Source organism: Oncorhynchus keta, chromosome 14, assembly GCF_023373465.1.
Source record: "Oncorhynchus keta strain PuntledgeMale-10-30-2019 chromosome 14, Oket_V2, whole genome shotgun sequence".
NCBI classification, from domain to species: domain Eukaryota; kingdom Metazoa; phylum Chordata; class Actinopteri; order Salmoniformes; family Salmonidae; genus Oncorhynchus; species Oncorhynchus keta.
Genome location: NC_068434.1, coordinates 30,831,191 through 30,852,916, shown reverse-complemented (window position 1 = coordinate 30,852,916; position 21,726 = coordinate 30,831,191). Strand labels below are relative to the sequence as shown.

The 21,726-nt window shown below is 46.4% G+C and overlaps 2 protein-coding genes across 5 annotated transcripts in view; one reads left to right on the top strand and one right to left on the bottom strand.

Moving 5' to 3' along the window:
• Window positions 1-21,726, bottom strand: part of LOC118393200 (prolactin-releasing peptide receptor-like) — a 377,063-nt gene that overhangs the window by 314,419 nt on the left and 40,918 nt on the right. The gene's annotated exons all lie outside the window — the stretch shown is intronic.
• The window catches only part of LOC118393203 (adhesion G protein-coupled receptor A2-like), a 63,633-nt gene that overhangs the window by 25,836 nt on the left and 16,071 nt on the right, over window positions 1-21,726 (top strand). For 3 of the 4 annotated variants that reach the window (XM_052461479.1, XM_052461478.1, XM_052461477.1), the window contains one exon: window positions 10,653-10,724. The exons of the other annotated variant lie outside the window; for it this stretch is intronic. In XM_052461479.1, the coding sequence (XP_052317439.1) occupies window positions 10,653-10,724 (72 nt within the window). The remainder of the gene's footprint in view (window positions 1-10,652; window positions 10,725-21,726) is intronic. 4 annotated transcript variants of the gene reach the window in all.

Below are 21,726 nucleotides of genomic sequence, written 5' to 3'. Positions count from 1 at the left end.
TTGGTCTGGGCCTTCATTAGTAGCAGGACTGAGGACTGTGACATGTCACAATGAAAGTGTGTGTGTGCAGGTGACCAGACTCCCTCCCTCATTAGCCAGCTAACAAGTGAACACACCCCTTAACCTTATAACCAGCTTCATGTGTCTCTGAAACAGACCTGCTCCTGGTCCATAACTTGTTGGCCAATGCAGAAAAAGTGGATTGTCATTGCAAACCAGACGCTAAGCTGTTCAAATGGTCCCCAACCATTCAGAAAGTCACACCCATCCAAAGATGCTGCTTCACTGATTCATTCCTCTACCACCCAATGATCAAACATCATGTTTTACAGTGTGTATACATACTCACACACACCGTACAATAGTTTTTGTTGAAGACAATTGCCCCTTCTCCCTGTAGAGAGAGGGGCAGGCAGCATTTGGCTAACTCTTTGGCTGGTGCTTGCCTGTCAGAGTCCATTCCATGTGTATGAGGTGAGGTTGGAAGGTGCTACGTAATGTGCTGGAGTTTGGTAATTGCTTTTGATGTGTTAAACGTGGCACTTGGAAAGACTAAGACATCTTGAGAAACTTGTTAACAGCCAAGTTAAGTAATGGAGTTTTTAATAAAATTGTGGGTTCACCCGCGATATTCACAGACCCGATCTGTCTGTCACCATCAGTCCAAGTTCCAACCTTGTGCTGTCTTTATTGAAAACTAGACTGCCATGTCTCTACTTTACAGTAACTGTTCTCCTATGCATTGCCAGGACGCTAAGATCTAAATCATGCATGAGTATGAAATTACTAATGCTTAAATAAAGATTACTCAAATAATGTTTTAATTACATTGAAGCTACAGTATTCTAGATAAAGTGTCCAGACTGAGAATGTACCCATGCTGCTTTAGCGTTGAGAGACATGAAGTCACTTCTTCCTTCTTTAAAAGCCTCATTCGCTTTCCTCTATAAAATGACTTTCAATGGGTTATTGGATTTAAATGGCTACATTTTGCCGTGACACAATCTGATGCTTTCAGTATAAAATCACCATGCAGATTAAACTGGTTTGAATTGGATGCTCAGAAACTCTCAGTGAATCATTTTCTTATTGCGGCTGCTATTGGTCTTTTAATCTCTGAGCTATAGAGCCTTGTGTCGTGTGCCGAGTTTGTGGCGCTTTACCAAACTCTTTCAGGGGTTCTTGTCTTGCACCTCGCGTGTGGTCCTTTAGCGAAGAGGTCCATCCAAAGTTAAATGATGTTTAAATAGTGGCGTGTTTAGTTGTTTTGACACTCTTTATTACATTGAACCTGCACCTCTCTCTGTTTGCCTTGGTCTGGGTGGGGTTGGGCGTGTCGTGTCTAATCTGTACTCATATCCTCATGTTGTTCCATTGGACTGTGTCTCCACAGTGTGTGGTAGGACAGCCCACAGCCATGGCTGATCTTTGAACCTCCCTCCCCTCTCCCCTGTCTCCTGCACCCTTGTTTCAGAACGACTCTGGAGATGATCAGTGTTATGATAGAGAGGGAGACTGTTGATGTTATTGTTGTAATGAGATGCTGGGTTGGCAGGTTAGAGACGGTTAATGAGAGTGTAGAGTTTAGCCTGCGGAGGGATTCTTATTAAATAGAACCCCCTCCTTAAGACTGTTATCCTACTTTTGGTCGGCCGTAGGATAATGCAACTAAAATCAGTTGTTCCCTCTGGAGTGGAGACAGGGAGAGAGAGGCTCCAAGACGACTGGGTATTTGGGAAAGCGGTGGATATCAGGGAAATGGGGAACATGGGACTCTTCATTCATACATTACACATCTCAAACGTCTGCAGTAAGCCATGGAAGACCAACTATCATCTAGTTAGTCTTTTGTTTTCTTTTGTTTGTTTCTTTGTAACAGCCCTTCTTTTCTTTATGTTTGATTTGATTCCAAAAATGATAATGATGATAACATGATGACTGTAATGTATTGGGTAGCACAGTTATTGAAGAGAGAGAAGGTCTCCAAACGAGGACATGATTAGAAAGAGAGCGAGACAGTGGAGCAGAATCAAAACTTGTTTTTTACAACAATGCAATGTTTATTGGGAACAGATATGTGCGATTTGAAAGAGAGGATATCCTGTCTTGTTTGAGAAAGATTTTATAAAGTGGAGCCTGGAGACTCATCCTGAACCAGTTTTTCTGCCCTCAGCTGTCATTTGAATAGCTGAAAGGTTTCTCTTCCGCTGTGTACAGTGTACGTACTGAACATTCTTTAGCATGCCTTCAGATTACCACCAGAGGAACAATTGTTCACTAAAAAAAGATTACTGGCAGAGGAAGACCTGAAACGCAGTGCAGCTGCAGGCAAGCATGCACAAATACACAGAGAGGCACAGAGACACACAGAGGCAAGCATGCACAAATACACAGAGAGGCACAGAGACGCACAGAGGCAAGCATGCACAAATACACAGAGAGACACACAGAGACACAGAGACACACAGAGACACAGAGACACACAGAGGCAAGCATGCACAAATACACAGAGAGGCACAGAGACACACAGAGGCATGCATGCACAAATACACAGAGAGACACAAAGACACACAGAGGCAAGCATGCACAAATACACAGAGAGACACAAAGACACACAGAGACACAGAGACACAGGCAGCAGACACAGAGACAGAGACACACAGAGGCAAGCATGCACAAATACACAGAGAGGACACAGAGACACAGAGAGGCAAGCATGCACAAATACACAGAGAGACACACAAGAGACACACAGAGACACACAGAGACACAGAGACACAGAGCACACACACAGAGGCAAGCATGCACAAATACACAGAGAGGCACAGAGACACACAGAGGCAAGCATGCACAAATACACAGAGAGACACAAAGACACACAGAGACACAGAGACACACAGAGCAAGCATGCACAAATACACAGAGAGGCACAGAGAGACACACAAGCAGCACAAATACACAGAGAGACACACAGAGACACAGAGAGGCACAGAGACACAGAGAGGCAAGCATGCACAAATACACAGAGAGACACACAGAGACACACAGAGGCAAGCATGCACAAATACACAGAGAGACACACAGAGACACAGAGACACACAGAGGCAAGCATGCACAAATACACAGAGAGACACACAGAGACACAGAGACACACAGAGACACAGAGACACACAGAGGCAAGCATGCACAAATACACAGAGAGACACACAGAGACACAGAGACACACAGAGGCAAGCATGCACAAATACACAGAGAGACACACAGAGACACAGAGACACACAGAGACACAGAGACACACAGAGGCAAGCATGCACAAATACACAGAGAGACACACAGAGACACAGAGACACACAGAGGCAAGCATGCACAAATACACAGAGAGACACAGAGACACACAGAGGCAAGCATGCACAAATACACAGAGAGACACACAGAGACACAGAGACACACAGAGACACAGAGACACACAGAGGCAAGCATGCACAAATACACAGAGAGACACACAGAGACACACAGAGGCAAGCATGCACAAATACACAGAGAGACACACAGAGACACACAGAGGCAAGCATGCACAAATACACAGAGAGACACACAGAGACACACAGAGGCAAGCATGCACAAATACACAGAGAGACACACAGAGACACACAGAGGCAAGCATGCACAAATACACAGAGAGACACACAGAGGCAAACACACAGAGACACTCACAAACATAGAGACAGAAATAGACACAGACTCCCACACATACTCTCTCTTTCCCACACACACTCCATCTGCCCACTCTTTCACACCTGTGTGAGTGTGTGCTAATGTTGGAGTTGATCGGATCCATGATCCACCCAGCTGAAGAGGTTCAGTCTGAAACAGACAGTGGCCTGGAGTCACCATTCATCCTCTCCTCTCACCAGAGAGGAAGGAGCAGAAATTAATCAGTGAATGAATACAATTTGACACATGCTGACATGCCCCCATCTCTCTCTCAAAGGCTTTGTGGGTTGAGGAAGCAAATTGAGCAAACCAACAAAGTCAGTGGCACAGCCCAGGGAGGGGTTGCTGTGGTTTGTATTGCTGGGACATGGCTCTTTGTCTGGCAGTCAGTGTGCATCTCCCTGACTTACTGTCTCAGCCGTGCACCAAGAGGGAGGACTAAGGTATAGGCTACCAGCAGTTTCTATTGTCTTTGTGCTCAGAGGTGAATGTATCCGGTTGAGTAATCCCAGCATGATACTGTATCCCTATTAGGAGAGAAACGAGAGGAGATGAGAGGAGTATGTGCACCTGACCAGAGCTGTGATCAGGGTTAAGGCCATTAACCTGTAGACACTCAGCCTCTATTAACAACATGCCTACTGCTCCAACAGCTGAATCCTCTTGGATGACCTGGCTCTTATCATTGGCCCTGCTAGTATTTGATCTTCACTGAATGGCCTTAGATGAAGTGTCTTTGTGTGTGTCCCCATGCTGACCTGCAGCCCTGGTTTTACACACAGCTGATATAGATTCTATTACTGGCTCTGATCTCTGATAAGCCACTGGTCTGAAAGGGCTAAATTAATGAGGAGGCTAATGCAGCGCTGCTGTACCTTAGAGGGCGTCTGGATTGAGTTAGTGCACTTTTCATATTGTGCACCATAGAGCTGCAATTGTATTTGGAGGCAGACTAACTCAATGTGCCGTCTGTCATTGGGGCAGTCAGTGTGGAGACGCAGCAGGCCATTCAAACAACACAGGCCACTCTATCAATTTGAGGGTGAGCAGTAGTGTTCCCCTCCTTCTCTTCACTTCAGTGATGAATGCTGTATGTGATCCATGCTTTTTCAATTAAGCTCAGACTTCGCTCATCACTAGTGCTTCTGAAAATACACCAATTCTCTATACAGCCTTTGTGTACTCTGATGTAGGAGTTTAGGTTTCTCATATCCCTTGCTTGTTCTCTCTTCCGATCGCTCCTGTCTTCCACCTGCTCATGGACAGTGCTCTGCTCTGTGCTCTCCTCCTGACCCCTGACCTCTGTCAGCCGCATCCTGAATAAACAGCTAATTGGCTGGTTTCCTGTTTAGCCTGTTGGGAGGGAGCATCCAGCCTATTTCAGGCTGTTTACAGAGCTCTGTCTCACCTTCGCTCTTTCTCAGAGTCCTACTCTGTATTGTTTGTGTTGATCAGGTGAAAGAGCAATGTATACTCTGCTACAGACATCAGAGATACATGGGTGTACTAGAATCGGAAAATTACATGCTAATGTCCTGAATCGCCAGACCTTTTGTTTTCCTGGAAATGAACATCTTATGTTTCCAGACAGTGGGTTCAATGAACTTTACTTGATCATGTTTGTGTATTTACTGAAGTGAGCTTTCCAGTTCTTCTGTGCAACGTAGAAAATAGGTTTCATTATTTTCTGTTCAAATGGATGCGCTTGAGACTAATAGTTTTAGATTCTGAGCTGATTGTCTCACTTTTCTCTCTCACACAACACACTTACTGTACACAATCACGCAAAAAGAGCAGGTTGATGTTTATCATGAGTCTTGTCATGGAGGGAGAACTGAGTGATTTCCCCTTAAATAGGCCAGCTGCAAAGTCAAAATTGGCTATATTGTATAAATCAAAACAAATCAAAGTGTATTTGTCACGTACGCCGAATACAACAGGTGTAGTAGACCTTACACTGAAATGTTTACTCACAGGCCCTAAGCAACAGTGCAATTGTTAAGTAAAAAATAGGTATTAGGTGAACAATAGATAAGTAAAGAAATAAAAAAACAACAGTAAAAAGACTGAATAAAAACAGTAGCGAGGCTATAAACAATATGTACATGTAGATATGGTTAAAGTGACTATGCATATATGATGAACAGAGAGTAGCAGTAGCGTAAAAGAGGGGTTGGCGGGTGGTGGGACACAATGCAAATAGCCCGGGTAGCCAATGTGTGGGGGCACCAGTTAGTTGGGCTAATTGAGGTAGTATGTACATGAATGTATAGTTAAAGTGACTATGCATATATCATAAACAGAGAGTAGCAGCAGTGTAAAACAGGGGTTGTGGGGGACACAATGCAAATAGTCCGAGTAGCCATTTGATTACCTGTTCAGGAGTCTTATGGCTTGGGGGTAAAAGCTGTTGAGAAGCCTTTTGGTCCTAGACTTGGCACTCCGGTACCACTTGCCATGCAGTAGTAGAAATATTGATTGCAAAAATGTAATTTAAGGTTAGGGTTAGGCCTTATGGTTAGCACTGTGGTTAGGGTTAGGTGTAAAATCTGATTTTATGACTTTGTGACTGTGCCCACTAGTGACCGCTCTGCAGAGCAGCTTTCAGAACAAGATTCATTATGAAAAAAGCTAACCTGCGCAAAAAGATGAACATGAACACACACACTGCCTGTGTTGAATTAAATGGCTTGTTGTTTTGCCAGACCTTACTTTCTCCTCTGCTATCTGTATTGAATTATTCAGGCAGTTCCGGATCTTCTGTAGCTTTCATCTCAGGCCTGCATCAAGTTATATGAGAGATACTGTGTCTAACTGACGCATGAGACCTTAGGACTGGGAGTCACAGGTTCAAGTTCAGTTTACGCCCTAGGACGACCACAATACACAAGAGTCTGCATTTTCTGCTCATTGTTATTTGCATATGGATTTGAATATAATTTGGTTCAGCAAAAAAGGAAGGGAAAACAGTATATAGTTTAAGTAGACAGATAGATAGCTCTAGGCACTTTGCAGGTATATGTCTACCAAATATATACTTCATTTCTTATAGTGCTGATTTAGTGACTAATGACCAATGTATTCATTATCAACCCCTTAGCTGGAAATGTGACCGGTTGGTGCTGCTCATTACATCTGCTCATTAAGTGAACTAAAAGGTGAGGAGGTGAAGGCTGAGGGTTGTATTTGTAATAATGTGGCAAGAAAGGTTGTTCACAGTCAGCTCCCTCTTTTAAAGACACACACACACCCGTGCTCCGCTCGGTTCTGTTCCTCAGCTTTGATTAAAAACACACTTCATCTCTCAAACAGCCCATTAAGTGCCCCGGGAACGGGGAGAAGGCGGCGTGAGGCTGGGGGGCGTGTTAATGATGGGGGCTGTCGCCTGAGCCGGGCCCCTGCTGTACCCTGCTACCCCACTGAGGGGCCAGGATCACAAAGACATGGTGTTACAGACACACAGCCAACCTGACAGGACCCATGACACACAACCAACCTGACAGGACCCATTACACACAACCAACCTGACAGGACCCATTACACACAACCAACCTGACAGGACCCATTACACACAACCAACCTGACAGGACCCACGACACACAACCAACCTGACAGGACCCATTACACACAACCAACCTGACAGGACCCATTACACACAACCAACCTGACAGGATCCATGAAACACAACCAACCTGATAGAACCCACGACACACAACCAACCTGACAGGACCCATTACACACAACCAACCTCACAGGACCCATTACACACAACCAACCTGACAGGACCCATGACACACAACCAACCTGATAGGACCCATGACACACAACCAACCTGACAGGACCCATGACACACAGCCAACCTGATAGGTCCCATGACACACAACCAACCTGATAGGACCCATGACACAGCCAACCTGATAGGTCCCATGACACACAACCAACCTGACAGGACCCATGACACACAGCCAACCTGATAGGACCCATGACACACAACCAACCTGACAGGACCCATTACACACAACCAACCTGACAGGACCCATGACACACAACCAACCTGATAGGACCCATGACACACAACCAACCTGATAGGACCCATGACACACAACCAACCTGACAGGACCCATGACACACAACCAACCTGATAGGACCCATGACACACAACCAACCTGACAGGACCCATGACACACAACCAACCTGACAGGACCCATGACACACAACCAACCTGACAGGACCCATTACACACAACCAACCTGACAGGACCCATGACACACAACCAACCTGACAGGACCCATTACACACAACCAACCTGACAGGATCCATGACACACAACCAACCTGATAGGACCCATGACACACAACCAACCTGACAGGACCCACGACACACAACCAACCTGATAGGTCCCATGACACACAACCAACCTGACAGGACCCATGACACACAGCCAACCTGACAGGACCCATGACACACAACCAACCTGACAGGACCCATGACACACAGCCAACCTGACAGGACCCATGACACACAACCAACCTGACAGGACCCATTACACACAACCAACCTGACAGGACCCATGACACACAACCAACCTGATAGGACCCATGACACACAACCAACCTGACAGGACCCACGACACACAACCAACCTGATAGGTCCCATGACACACAACCAACCTGACAGGACCCATGACACACAACCAACCTGACAGGACCCATGAAACACAACCAACCTGATAGGACCCATGACACACAGCCAATCTGACAGGACCCACGACACACAGCCAACCTGATAGGACCCACGACACACAACCAACCTGACAGGACCCACGACACACAACCAACCTGATAGGACCCACGACACACAACCAACCTGACAGGACCCATGACACACAACCAACCTGATAGGACCCACGACACACAACCAACCTGACAGGACCCATGACACACAACCAACCTGATAGGTCCCATGACACACAACCAGCCTGACAGGACCCATGACACACAGCCAACCTGATAGGACCCATGACACACAACCAACCTGACAGGACCCATGACACACAACCAACCTGACAGGACCCATTACACACAACCAACCTGGCAGGACCCATGACACACAACCAACCTGATAGGACCCATGACACACAACCAACCTGACAGGACCCATGACACACAACCAACCTGACAGGACCCATGACACACAGCCAACCTGACAGGACCCATGACACACAGCCAACCTGACAGGACCCATGACACACAGCCAACCTGACAGGACCCATGACACACAGCCAACCTGACAGGACCCATGACACACAGCCAACCTGACAGGACCCATGACACACAACCAGCCTGACAGGACCCATGACACACAGCCAACCTGATAGGACCCATGACACACAACCAACCTGACAGGACCCATGACACACAACCAACCTGACAGGACCCATTACACACAACCAACCTGGCAGGACCCATGACACACAACCAACCTGATAGGACCCATGACACACAACCAACCTGACAGGACCCATGACACACAACCAACCTGACAGGACCCATGACACACAGCCAACCTGACAGGACCCATGACACACAGCCAACCTGACAGGACCCATGACACACAGCCAACCTGACAGGACCCATGACACACAGCCAACCTGACAGGACCCATGACACACACCAACCTGACAGGACCCATGACACACAACCAGCCTGACAGGACCCATGGCCACAGCCAACCTGATAGGACCCATGACACACAACCAACCTGACAGGACCCATGACACACAACCAACCTGACAGGACCCATTACACACAACCAACCTGATAGGACCCATGACACACAACCAACCTGACAGGACCCATGACACACAACCAACCTGACAGGACCCATGACACACAGCCAACCTGACAGGACCCATGACACACAGCCAACCTGACAGGACCCATGACACACAGCCAACCTGACAGGACCCATGACACACAGCCAACCTGACAGGACCCATGACACACAGCCAACCTGACAGGACCCATGACACACAGCCAACCTGACAGGACCCATGACACACAGCCAACCTGACAGGACCCATGACACACAGCCAACCTGACAGGACCCATGACACACAACCAACCTGATAGGACCCACGACACAGGGGTTTGTAGGGTAGTAGGGGTACAGGCTTCAGGACCAGGGACTGTGTCTCCTGAGCAGGTTATACCGATAGGGAATGTCACAGTGGACCCTGTGAAGGCCTGGCTGTGTCTGGGGCTAGGCTGGCGGGCTCTGTTGTGGTGTAGCCTCTCTGTCCTTCTGAGCTGGTCCGTATGGGCTGGCTGATCACTGTACATTCAGTTTCCTATGATGCCCCTTGAGACAAAGCAGATCTGCTCTGCTCAGTGCAGGATGGTTCTAGAAAGCCCCTCACACTCTTGCCTGATAAGGGCCCTATAAGCCTAATGATTTGCCAATAGGGAAAAGGGTAATTGTCATGACGAGCACAGACTTTCCTTTGATGTGAACGGCGTTGGCTTTTGATGTAAAAATGTATCCAGGATGATTATCACAAGCTTCCTTCCCCCCCAAACCCCAATCCCAATCTCTGTCCCCTATTTAGTCCTTAGGATGAATTGGAAACAGCTTTGTGTAATGCCTCTGGCCAGGGTGGTCACGTGTGACTGCTGCTCATGCAGTGTATTTATCCTCTCATGGAGATTCTGACCCTCTTAGAGGAGTCATACTTTTCTCTGAAACCCATTTTATGGGCAACTGAGTTGTTGGTCGTCTCTTTCTCTGATATTGCCCTTTCTCCTTTCATATTCTATATGGGTCTGACTAATACAACTCAGGTAGGCTAAGTATGAGATGAACGTGTGTCCTTGTGATTTTTAATGTTTTGTTGAAGCACAATACTAATGATATCTTGGTTTGCTCCTTTTTTTTAACAGAATTTTGAGCAACAATCGCATCAGGGTTCTGAGAAATGGATCCTTTGTTGGACTCTATGCCCTGGAGAAACTGTGAGTAACGCTTGTGATTTTCACTCAATCTGAATGAGTCTGTCCTGGGTTCTCACTCATTAGGTTTAACATGGGCAGGTTTAACACCAACAGGTTGGGTGCTTGAAGCCCATATGGCCTTGTGCTGCGGAGCCCACAGTCCCACAGAGACAGGGTATCAGGGAGATCTGTGCTTCTCGCAGCTCTGCTATCCAGTGGGCTGGCTTCCAGCAGGGAGGATGAAACACTCAGTGTGGTTATCACAGAGTTATGTGGAAGAGATCACATAATTACCCCACCATTCGTCATTATCAGAGAAGCCCTGCTCTACAGGACAAGATAAGAGGTTTCCATGGGAGGAGGAGGCTGTTGGCGCTGCCTGCACTGCCTGTAGCTCAGATTGAGGCAGGCAGCTGGCTGGCTGGATGGCTCTACCCTGTGGATGTAGAGTCCCACTGCCTAGCTGGTCCACTGGCTGTTTCTTATTGTTTCTTACAGTTTAGATGACATTTGAGTCCTCTGAGGATTTCATCAGTGGCACAAACTGTCCCTGCTGTTGTAAACATAAGAACACAAATATAAATGCTGAGTGATACTGAGGAAGGGAGTTTTACGTTGCGTCAACAAAAGGATAGTCTACAGTGGTCTTCTAGTGTTGTACTGTACAATATGGAATGGGGCCAACTCTTGCCTGTGTATGTCTAGGAGGCAGCAGTTTTTTTTTTGGGGGGCGGGGTGCTTAAGCAATATTAGTTCCACATGCGTCTCTGAGCTGCCACCAATGAAGTTAACAAGCTTTACCGAAATGTTGGAAGATGGACAACTATGGTAATTTGCTGCAGTTGTTATCTTGTTAGTACCTACCTATTGGAGCTCAACACAAACATGACAGGTCTGAAAAAAGAGCTAAATCTGTTGAAACTGCTTGACCCTCTTTTATGTGAGCTAAACCGGACAAGAACACTCCTGTGGGACAGTGTTCTTACCTTCTTCTTACTCTCTCTACTAAGCAAAGTTAGAGCCTCATCTATTCAGTCTTAGTTTGATCATCTTTATGACCAGTATTGTTAGATCGGGTGTAGCTGAGATTTGATTAGTGGTATGGGGCTTTGGCAAACTAGGGGCTTGGGCAGAATTGTTTGTTTGATGTAAAATGAGATGGTATTACTTGTTTTTGCAAGTGCAGATAAGGCCCCCCAGAATGCCATGGGGTTTGTGAGTGGGTAACCTGAGCTTGGCCACTAGCAGGCCCTTGTACCTGGGACAGTGGTAAAACTAGTAGGGGGTAGGGGTGGAGCAGGCTTGCAGTGCTAAAACCATGACCTAGTGAGAGGGACACAGAACAAGAACCCCCGCACACAATCACGCACACACACACACACACACACACACACACACACACACACACACACACACACACACACACACACACACACACACACACACACACACACACACACACACACACATAGAGGACATGTTGTAAATCACACAGGACTCGTTGCACTCCTCTGCTCAGACCTCAGACCTCCACCAGCCCTCTGACACACTGCACTGGAGGTCTGCTCACTCATCTTGTGCTCCACACTCTGTAATTGAGCATTTCACGACTTACAATAAAAAGTGAGCTCATGGGAAAACAACTATTTTCATATTAAAATATACCAACTTGATATAATAAAAATCAAACTGGGCAAAGATGGATAGATGTGAAGTAAAAAAACACAACTGCAAGATTAATTTAGCTGTTTGTCCACCTACTGTGCTGCTCCCCCTGCGAGTTGCTATGTTGTTTTGTTTTGTCTCTAGCTTGGTCACCGTTCAGGTCTTTCTCATTATTTCCAGCCTGTTGTCGACATGTGCTTGTTATTTGGTCCAGTGGCAAGCAGTTACTCATATATGTGGTCAGTGCTGTAGAAGCCAGCCCAGCTAGCACATTTGGTTCCTCGGAAGTTGTAGGAACGTACGTTTATGTTTTCCCATTGGTCCTGGGAACAAAGCCATACGTTTCCTGAACGGTAGAATGTTCTGAGCACAGAAGTGAACATTTTGTCTGTTCTGAGTTTTAGGTTGCAGGCTGGTTCTGAGAACATTTTACAATGGTTCCCTGAAAGTCTTCCTGGGAGGTTTAATTCATGTTCTGAGAATGGAAATGATAGGTTATTTGAAAGTAATGTTCTGAGAATGGAAATGATAGGTTATTTGAAAGTAATGTTCTGAGAATGGAAATGATAGGTTATTTGAAAGTAATGAAATAACATTCACAGAACATGTTTCAATAAGACTCTTCAATGCTGTTAAGCTCAACTGTTCTGAACTCCAAGCACAGATAGGACACATGGAGATTCCTTTGCTTAGGCATTAACCATGCAAACACATTTCTTATTTATTGTGTCACTGAGATTCAAAGCTATGATCTTATGTTCTCTATCCATGTAATGAGTCCACTGCGCCACCAGGATGCAGCTAAGCATGCAGTTTTTTTGGAACTCATACAAAGCTGTTCATTTTAGTCTATTCAACCGGACCCCATCTAAATGGAAACAAGCACTCATTCAAATCAGGTGTAGCCAATTAGTGGGTGTGGTTAACACACCTTAACATACTTAACAGATAGAGGATAGTTTCGTTGTTAATTCTAAGAATGGAATGGATCTGGGTTTTTTTTTTACTTTCTTAAAATGTTCTTTGAACGGTACTAATGTTTTCTTGTGTTTCTATTGAAAGTTCTCTTAATGTTCTGAGAAAATGACTTTAAATTGAACCATGACTAAACCTGCAAAAAACGTTATGTTGAAGTACTGAAATTCCAACAGAAGAAAGTTGTTTCTTAACATTCTCTGAACAATTTGAGAATTACTTTATAGAACCATGAAGAAACCTGTAGAAAATGTTATGCTGAAGTACTGAAATTCCCACCTTAGAAACATTACAGCTAAGATTTGTATGTATGCTGGGTATCCTACACCATTCCCAGAACATTGTGGGAAGGTTGTATGAAAAATAACCATAGGATAACCACGCTCTCACCAATCTCTAAGAAACATATGGTTCTCAGAATTGTATGTGCTAGCTAGGATCCCACAAGGGCCCGGCTGAACACACACCAGGGAATAACACCACAGCAACCCCTCCCCAAAGTCAGGAGGGCAACCAGACAGTCAACTGCACCCACACTTTCAGTGGATCTCAGTCTCAACTTCAATGTCTGTCTGTGTGTGTGTCCTATTATGGGCATCCCAAACCCCTCCATGCATAATTGTTAGAAGTAGATGTCTAAACAGAAATGATGTCCCTCTCAGCCTACTCAGCCATGTTTGAAACAGTAGTCCAAGCAGAGGCAGAGCTGAGTATAATCAGAGCTTTGCTGTTATAAGTATAAAAGCACAGCTACAGGACAGGAACCCCTTCCTCCAACCAGAGCAGAGCAGGCCACACTGTGGATTCCTCCACACAGTTAGCCCTTTCATTGGGCTAAACCTCCTCAAAGCCGCTGTTGCCTTCGTAAACTGTCATGCCACCCAAGAGCAGAGAGCAATGTTTGTTTTGCCCTCTTATAAGGACATCTTCAGCGTTCCAGTGTACGACACTTAGCGTTCTAGTATAGACTCATACACACACCCTCACACACACATTCTCACACACCTTTCCTGGTACCTCCACCTCCTCGCAGCACACCCTCTCTGATGGGAGCTGACGCAGGCCCTAACAAGGCTGGTCCACTAACGAGCAGGGACCTTTATGAGTTGTGGACAGATCCCAGTGGCCTGTCCTGCACTGATTTGAGGCGAGGTAATGAGAATAATGAGCAGAGAGGGGGTCTGGCTCCTGTCCAACCGGGCCCCACTGCACCATGGGACACAGGACAGCCAGGGCATAAGGGTCCCTCATTACCAGGCTGCTCACCCTACAAGGAGAGATGGAGCACGGAAGTGGAGAGTGAGAACAGAGGGGAGAGATAGAGTGGATAGGTGAAGGAGCAGGAGCACTGTGATGGACAGGTAAGGAAGAGCTAAGTTAGCTGCATGGGATTGGGACCGCCAAGCAGGATGGGGCCAGCTCACACACTTGAAAGTTGTCCAAAAATACTCACTTTTGGATGTGATTCTTCCGGAACCTATACATTTCCTTCATAGCTATTTATAGCTATTCTAACCATGGTTCAAATCAAATCCAATTTTATTGGTCACATACACATGGTTAGCAGATGTTAATGCGAGTGTAGCGAAATGCTTGTGCTTCTAGTTCCGACCGTGCAGTAATATCTAACATGTAATCTAACAATTTCACAACAACTACCTTATACACACAAGTGTAAAGGAATGAATAAGAATATGTACATATAAATATATGGATGGTTTGTGTGTAAGACATGTTTGGTTTGCAGTTGGCCTTTTTTACCTCCTTTTCCCTTCACTTCCTGCATAGTTAAAGCCACTTCAGCTAAGAACAGGAAATACACACTGTTTGTGATGTATATAGAAGGCTAAAAATGAGGGAACGTTTGCATTGAAACTCCTGGTCATCATAAGTCAGGAAAGGCATGGGAATTTGCAGATGTGGAGAGGGAGAGTTTAGCAGAGGGTTAAAGTCCTTGATAACATTGAAATAAGTCTACCGCGTCTCTGAAATACTGTGTCCTATTCATTCATATTTGCCCTGATAAAATCAGTTATGTAAAGTAGAGATGGAAGCTTCTCAAGTTGTGCTTGAGCCCTGCTAAAACAGACCTTGAAATCGTCTCTGCCATTCTGAGAAGTTAGGGTTAGGAACTAGGCCAACTTTTAAAAAATTACCACACGATGCAGGGGAGGAGACGAGATGGCTAAAGATGGTATGAAGGCTGTTGGGGAAAGAGAATGAGTGCACCAGCAGTTTCCCTTATATACTGAACAAAAATATAAACCCAACATGTTAAGTGTTTGTCCCATGTTTCATAAGCTGAAATAAAAGATCCCAGAAATGTTCCTGATGCACTAAAAGGTTATTTTCCTCAAATGTTGTGCACAAATGTGTTTACATCCCTGTTAGTAAGCATTTCTCCTTGGCCAAGACAATCCATCCACCTGACAGGTGTGGCATATCAAGAAGCTGATTAAACAGCATGATCATTACTCAGGTGCACCTTGTCCCGGGGACAATAAAAGGCCACTCTAAAATGTGCAGTTATGTTACACAACACATTGCCACCGACTTCTCAAGTTTTGATGGAGCATGTAATTGGCAAGAATGTCCACCAGAGCTGTTGCCAGATATTGAATGTTAATTTCTCTACCATAAGCCACCTCCAATATTGTTTTTAGAGAGTTTGGGCAGTAATCCCAACCGGCCTCACAACCACAGACCATGTGTATGGTGTTGTGTGGGTGAGTGGTTTGCTAATGTCAATGTTGTGAACAGAGTGCCCCATGGTGGCAGTGGGGTTATGGTATGGGCAGGCATAAGCTACGGACAACAAACACAACTGCATTTTATCGATGGCAATTTGAATGCACAGAGATACCATGACGAGGTCCTGAGGCCCATTGTTGTGCCATTCATCCTCGCCATAACATCATGCATGATAATGCACAACCCCATGTCGCAAGGATCTCTACACAATTCGTGGAAGCTGAAAATGGCCCAGTTCTTCTGTGGCCTGCATACTCACCAGACATGTTACCCATTGACTATGTTTGGGATGCCCTGGATCAACGTGTACGACAGCGTGTTCCAATTCCCGGTTTTGTCCAGAAACTCCGCACAGCTATTGAAGAGGAGTGGGACAACACAATCAGGGACAGGTCACAATCAACAGCCTGATCAACTCTATTCGAAGGAGATGTGTTGCGCTGCATGAGGCAAATGGTGGTCACACCAGATACTGACTGGTTTTCTGATCCACGCCCCTACCTTCTGTTTAAGGAATCTCTGACCAACAGATGCATATCTGTATTCCCAGTCATGTGAAATCCATAGATTAGGGCCTAATTAATTTATTTCAATTGACTAATTTCCTTATATGAACTGTAACTCAGTAAAATCTTAGAAATTGTTTCATGTTGCATTTATATTTTTGTTCAGTATATAATGTTGTTTTCTTTAGTGGGGGAGGTGAACATTATTTCCACAGGGGCTAAGCAAATTACCTTGATGAGGGGGAGCAGTACAGAGGTGGGCTCTGCTTTGCTATGTAAATCTGTCTAAACCCTGTCTAAACCCCTCTGGACACAACAGAGCAGAGTCCATATCCAGGTTGCAGGAACACTCTAATTGAATTTGTCCTCCCAAAAACAACCGGAACTCCTGGCTGGAGCAGCTAGGGATGGCTGGACACGGGACTCTCATTTCGCACAATCCAAACAAATGAGCGTTTGTGTTGTACTTTCTCCTGCATACGGTTTTGAATGGCCCCTGTGAGGCAACGGTCACTTAATGAGTGTGTGTGACATGAGGGGTCGAGTGAGGAAGGGGTTAAGCGTGCTAGAGAGTGGAAACAGAAGGGGGGGGCTGTTGGAGTTGATAGACTCCAGATGTGTCTGGGAGATAAACTGAAGGAACGGGGAGTGTTTGTATTGCAAGCTTAACCTAATCGTGGCTCTAGGCGTTTATTGAAACGGCGAGCAAGCCCTCTCATAAGCTCATTACTAAACAGAATTCCTTATATACCAGTGGTTCTTGAATGCACATGCAGCAAACCTGATATGATTTCAATGGCTTTTTCCTTCACAAGTTCTTGAGGTTTCTCCCTGTTCCCTTCCCCCCACTTCCATTCTCACTCCTTTTCTGCTTTCCTCTTTGCATCTACCGGACGGTCCCACCCCCCCTTTCTCTCACTACTCCTCTCTTCGCTGTAGTCCGCCCACTGGATGCATATTCACACATCGCCCATGATTTCCCTCCTTTTCATTGATATTTTGTATGAACAGCATTGTTTGCCAGTTCGCTGGTAGAGTTGGCCCACTCCCAACCCTGAATGGAGTATTTCCAAACTACTGTATGCAAGCTCGTTGGAAGAGAGATAGACGAGGTGGCCTTTTGCTGGCTTTGTTTTTGTCGGCTTTTTAAATAAGTTTATGGATTTACTACACTTTCATTATCTTTTTATGGGGGGGCTTCTGTTCATTTACTGCTGAAAACTATTAAATATGAGCTGTCTGGTTTTTAGGATGAATATCTCCATACTGTTATGATAGTTCTACATAGAGGGACAGCTGTCCATGAACAAACAGCTAAATAAACATGAATGGGCTCTACATTGGTGACGTAAAGTGAATTGTGGTCAATTCCTGAGTCTTTCCTGGTTGAAGTTGTGTATAACAGTGTTGCTACCAGGACCTCATGCATACTAATTGCAATCAAAAGAACAGCCAAAGTGGACATCACCTCCTTTTTGTCAGCCCTGTTCCTGCCAGAACTCAGAGTTGGAGTCAGTAAGTCCATGGTTCCGGAGTTGTCCTTGGCAGAATGATCTCCAGTACCCCTAACAGCAGACTGTGGAAACATATAATCAACCTAGGAAATGTTACACTTCAAATAAAAGTATAACATGGCTATTTCAGTCCTTTCATCCCTTCCCCAACTAGCGTGCAGTTGGTACCACAGTTTAAATTAGTGCCAGTCTTGGCCAGAGCTGTGGCCATTTTCCTTCAAGACAGTTCACTCTAGAGCTCTGTGGCATGACATGGTTGAAATTACCCAGTGTTGGAAGAGGCTCCTTCTTAGTTGCACCCAACATCAGATGTGCCCATATGTTCCTTCAGGTGAAGCGCTATTTACCATGAGGATTTTAAATCACCTGGATGTTTTTTAATGGTATTTCTAACTGAGGGTTGTGTGTGTGGCCTATTTTAACTGAATTTTCCAGAGTAATGATTGGCTTGTTTCTAATTTATCATTATTATTAGGTGATTATTGCTATGAAAGAATAGGCTGCATGCAGTGGTTAACAACTGTAGCTCTGGAATGGAGAATCAACCGACAGGGCTAAAGCAAGTGGTTTCCAGATGCACACCGACTAACGTAGATTAGAGATCCAATCTGAGGGGAACCAAGAAAAAATGTAAGAAAATAATCTGTGGAAGGGGCAGGAAAGCAGGAAATTAGTAGAAAAACAAGACCTCAGCAGATCCTGGTTTCCTGTTTTGGGGGGAAGGCAGGAGTAGGTTTTGGGGGCTGTGTTACAGAGCCCCCATTGTGAGCAAGTGTGTTGAGGAGTGGGGTGGGGGGGGGGTATCGGGGGCTGTTTCACAGGGCCGATTCTACTCAATGCCGAATCCCTCAACCCCCCCATCCCCACCTGCCCCTCCCTACAGGGGAAAAGCAGCTCGTAAAAAAAAGAGAAACTGTAAAAATAAACGAGCAAAGGCCTCTATTCTGGAGACACCAACGAGACAGGAAATGACACGCGGCACAAAAATGGTCTCCACTGACCTCTGGTGCCAGTTAACCATTCAGTCCATTTCTCTTTTTTCTCGGTCTCACTCTACACACCCAAACAAACGCTTGTTTCATACCGTGGTTTTTGATTGTGTGAACTGTGTTGTGCATCGCAGCTAGGTACAGTATAGAACATGGGAAATGGAATGTCCTTTCTCTCTACTCTCTAAAAACCCTATCCCTAATCGAGTGAAACAGGAAATTCTTGATTCCAGTCTGGCGATAATAAGTGGCCGTTCCCTGGCTTCAGTCCTTCTCCCAGCATTCCCCAGGGCTATGGTCTGAACAATGTCAATGGAGCACTCCATCCCCTGCCACTGTGGGCCTGATAATGGAGCACTCCATCCCCTGCCACTGTGGGCCTGATAATGGAGCACTCCATCCCCTGCCACTGTGGGCCTGATAATGGAGCACTCCATCCCCTGCCACTGTGTGCCTGATAATGGAGCACTCCATCCCCTGCCACTGTGGGCCTGATAATGGAGCACTCCATCCACTGCCACTGTGGGCCTGATAATGGAGCACTCCATCCCCTGCCACTGTGGGCCTGATAATGGAGCACTCCATCCCCTGCCACTGTGGGCCTGATAATGGAGCACTCCATCCACTGCCACTGTGGGCCTGATAATGGAGCACTCCATCCCCTGCCACTGTGGGCCTGATAATGGAGCACTCCATCCCCTGCCACTGTGGGCCTGATAATGGAGCACTCCATCCCCTGCCACTGTGGGCCTGATAATGGAGCACTCCATCCCCTGCGACTGTGGGCCTGATAATGGAGCACTCCATCCACTGCCACTGTGGGCCTGATAATGGAGCACTCCATCCCCTGCCACTGTGGGCCTGATAATGGAGCACTCCCTCCCCTGCCACTGTGGGCCTGATAATGGAGCACTCCATCCCCTGCCACTGTGGGCCTGATAATGGAGCACTCCATCCCCTGCCACTGTGGGCCTGATAATGGAGCACTCCATCCACTGCCACTGTGGGCCTGATAATGGAGCACTCCATCCCCTGTCACTGTGGGCCTGATAATGGAGCACTCCATCCCCTGCGTGCCTGATAATGGAGCACTCCCTCCCCTGCCACTGTGGGCCTGATAATGGAGCACTCCATCCCCTGCCACTGTGGGCCTGATAATGGAGCACTCCATCCCCTGCCACTGTGGGCCTGATAATGGAGCACTCCATCCCCTGCCACTGTGGGCCTGATAATGGAGCACTCCATCCCCTGCCACTGTGGGCCTGATAATGGAGCACTCCATCCCCTGCCACTGTGGGCCTGATAATGGAGCACTCCATCCCCTGCGTGCCTGATAATGGAGCACTCCCTCCCCTGCCACTGTGGGCCTGATAATGAAGCACTCCCTCCCCTGCCACTGTGGGCCTGATAATGGAGCACTCCACAGTCTGGAGCGCTATACAGCAGTCGACTTAATTATAACCCTCTTGCTGCCCTGCGAGCATGTCACTCCTCTCTCCCCCTCTCATTTCCCCTCCTCTCCTTTCCTGCCTGGGCCCCAGGTGCTTGTGCCCCGTCCCGTCCCAGACAGGAATGACTCTTCAGAGCAGCAATAGATGTTCCCCATTGATCGGGAGAAGGCTTGGAGAAAAAAATATAGTCTTTAATGGCAGATCCTGGTGTCAGGCCCAGCTGAAGAACACAATGGCTCTTTTTAGACTGGCAGTGGGTTGGATGCTGTCAGGGCCCAATCATATGGGCCGAATGTGGTACAGGGGATAAAGCACTGGGCTCAGAGGGATGTTGGTTACAAATCAATTCGTAGGAGCAGTTATTTATTTTGAACAGTAAAAAAAACGTTTTGATGCTGTCTGGCCAAGGGACTGCTGCCATACGTCATTTAGAAGTGAGGCTTGTGAATATCACATCAGAAGTTAGATTTTCCATTCATTTCAAATATGTTTGTGCTGCAACTATAAGGGATGATAAGTGGGAGTGGGTGATAGTGGATAAGAGTCAATGTAAGGGAGGGAATTTACTACAGAATGTATTGTTTTTGTGGTTGAGATGCCAATGATGAGAACATACCCACCATCAAATGTCAGATTCATAGAGGACATACGGCTGCAATTCCATGCCTTTATGTTTCAAGGTGAAATCAAGTACCTTGAGGATATGCATTTGAAATTCCTTCAGGCGTTGTGTATGCTGCTCCTCTTCTCTGTTGACAGCTGCTGTCATCAGTGTGAGGGCCAGTGAGTTGTGAAGTCGTAGCCTGGGAGAGTGCTGCCTCAGAGGGCAGAGGGGAGTCATTGCCTGGGTGTGTGGCCTGCATGGGGCTGGGGCTGCTGGCTCTGTTGACTCTGGTGCTCTCCTCCACATTCCCCAGCTCAGTGATAAGAGAGTGTATCGGAGTGCCCAACTGTTGATATTCATAGGCCTAAGCACACATTGCTCTGCCCCTTTCCGGAGATGTGAATGAAAGGGTTGTGGAGAGTACAGATATGTGGGTGCATATGGAACTTGATTTTATCTCAAGACTTTTGTTGACATATTGGGCATCAGATTCATCTTCTGAGAGGGGACGTGTGCTGAGGCTTAAAGGAAAACTCCACCCAAAAACTATCTGTTGGTATTTGTTTCA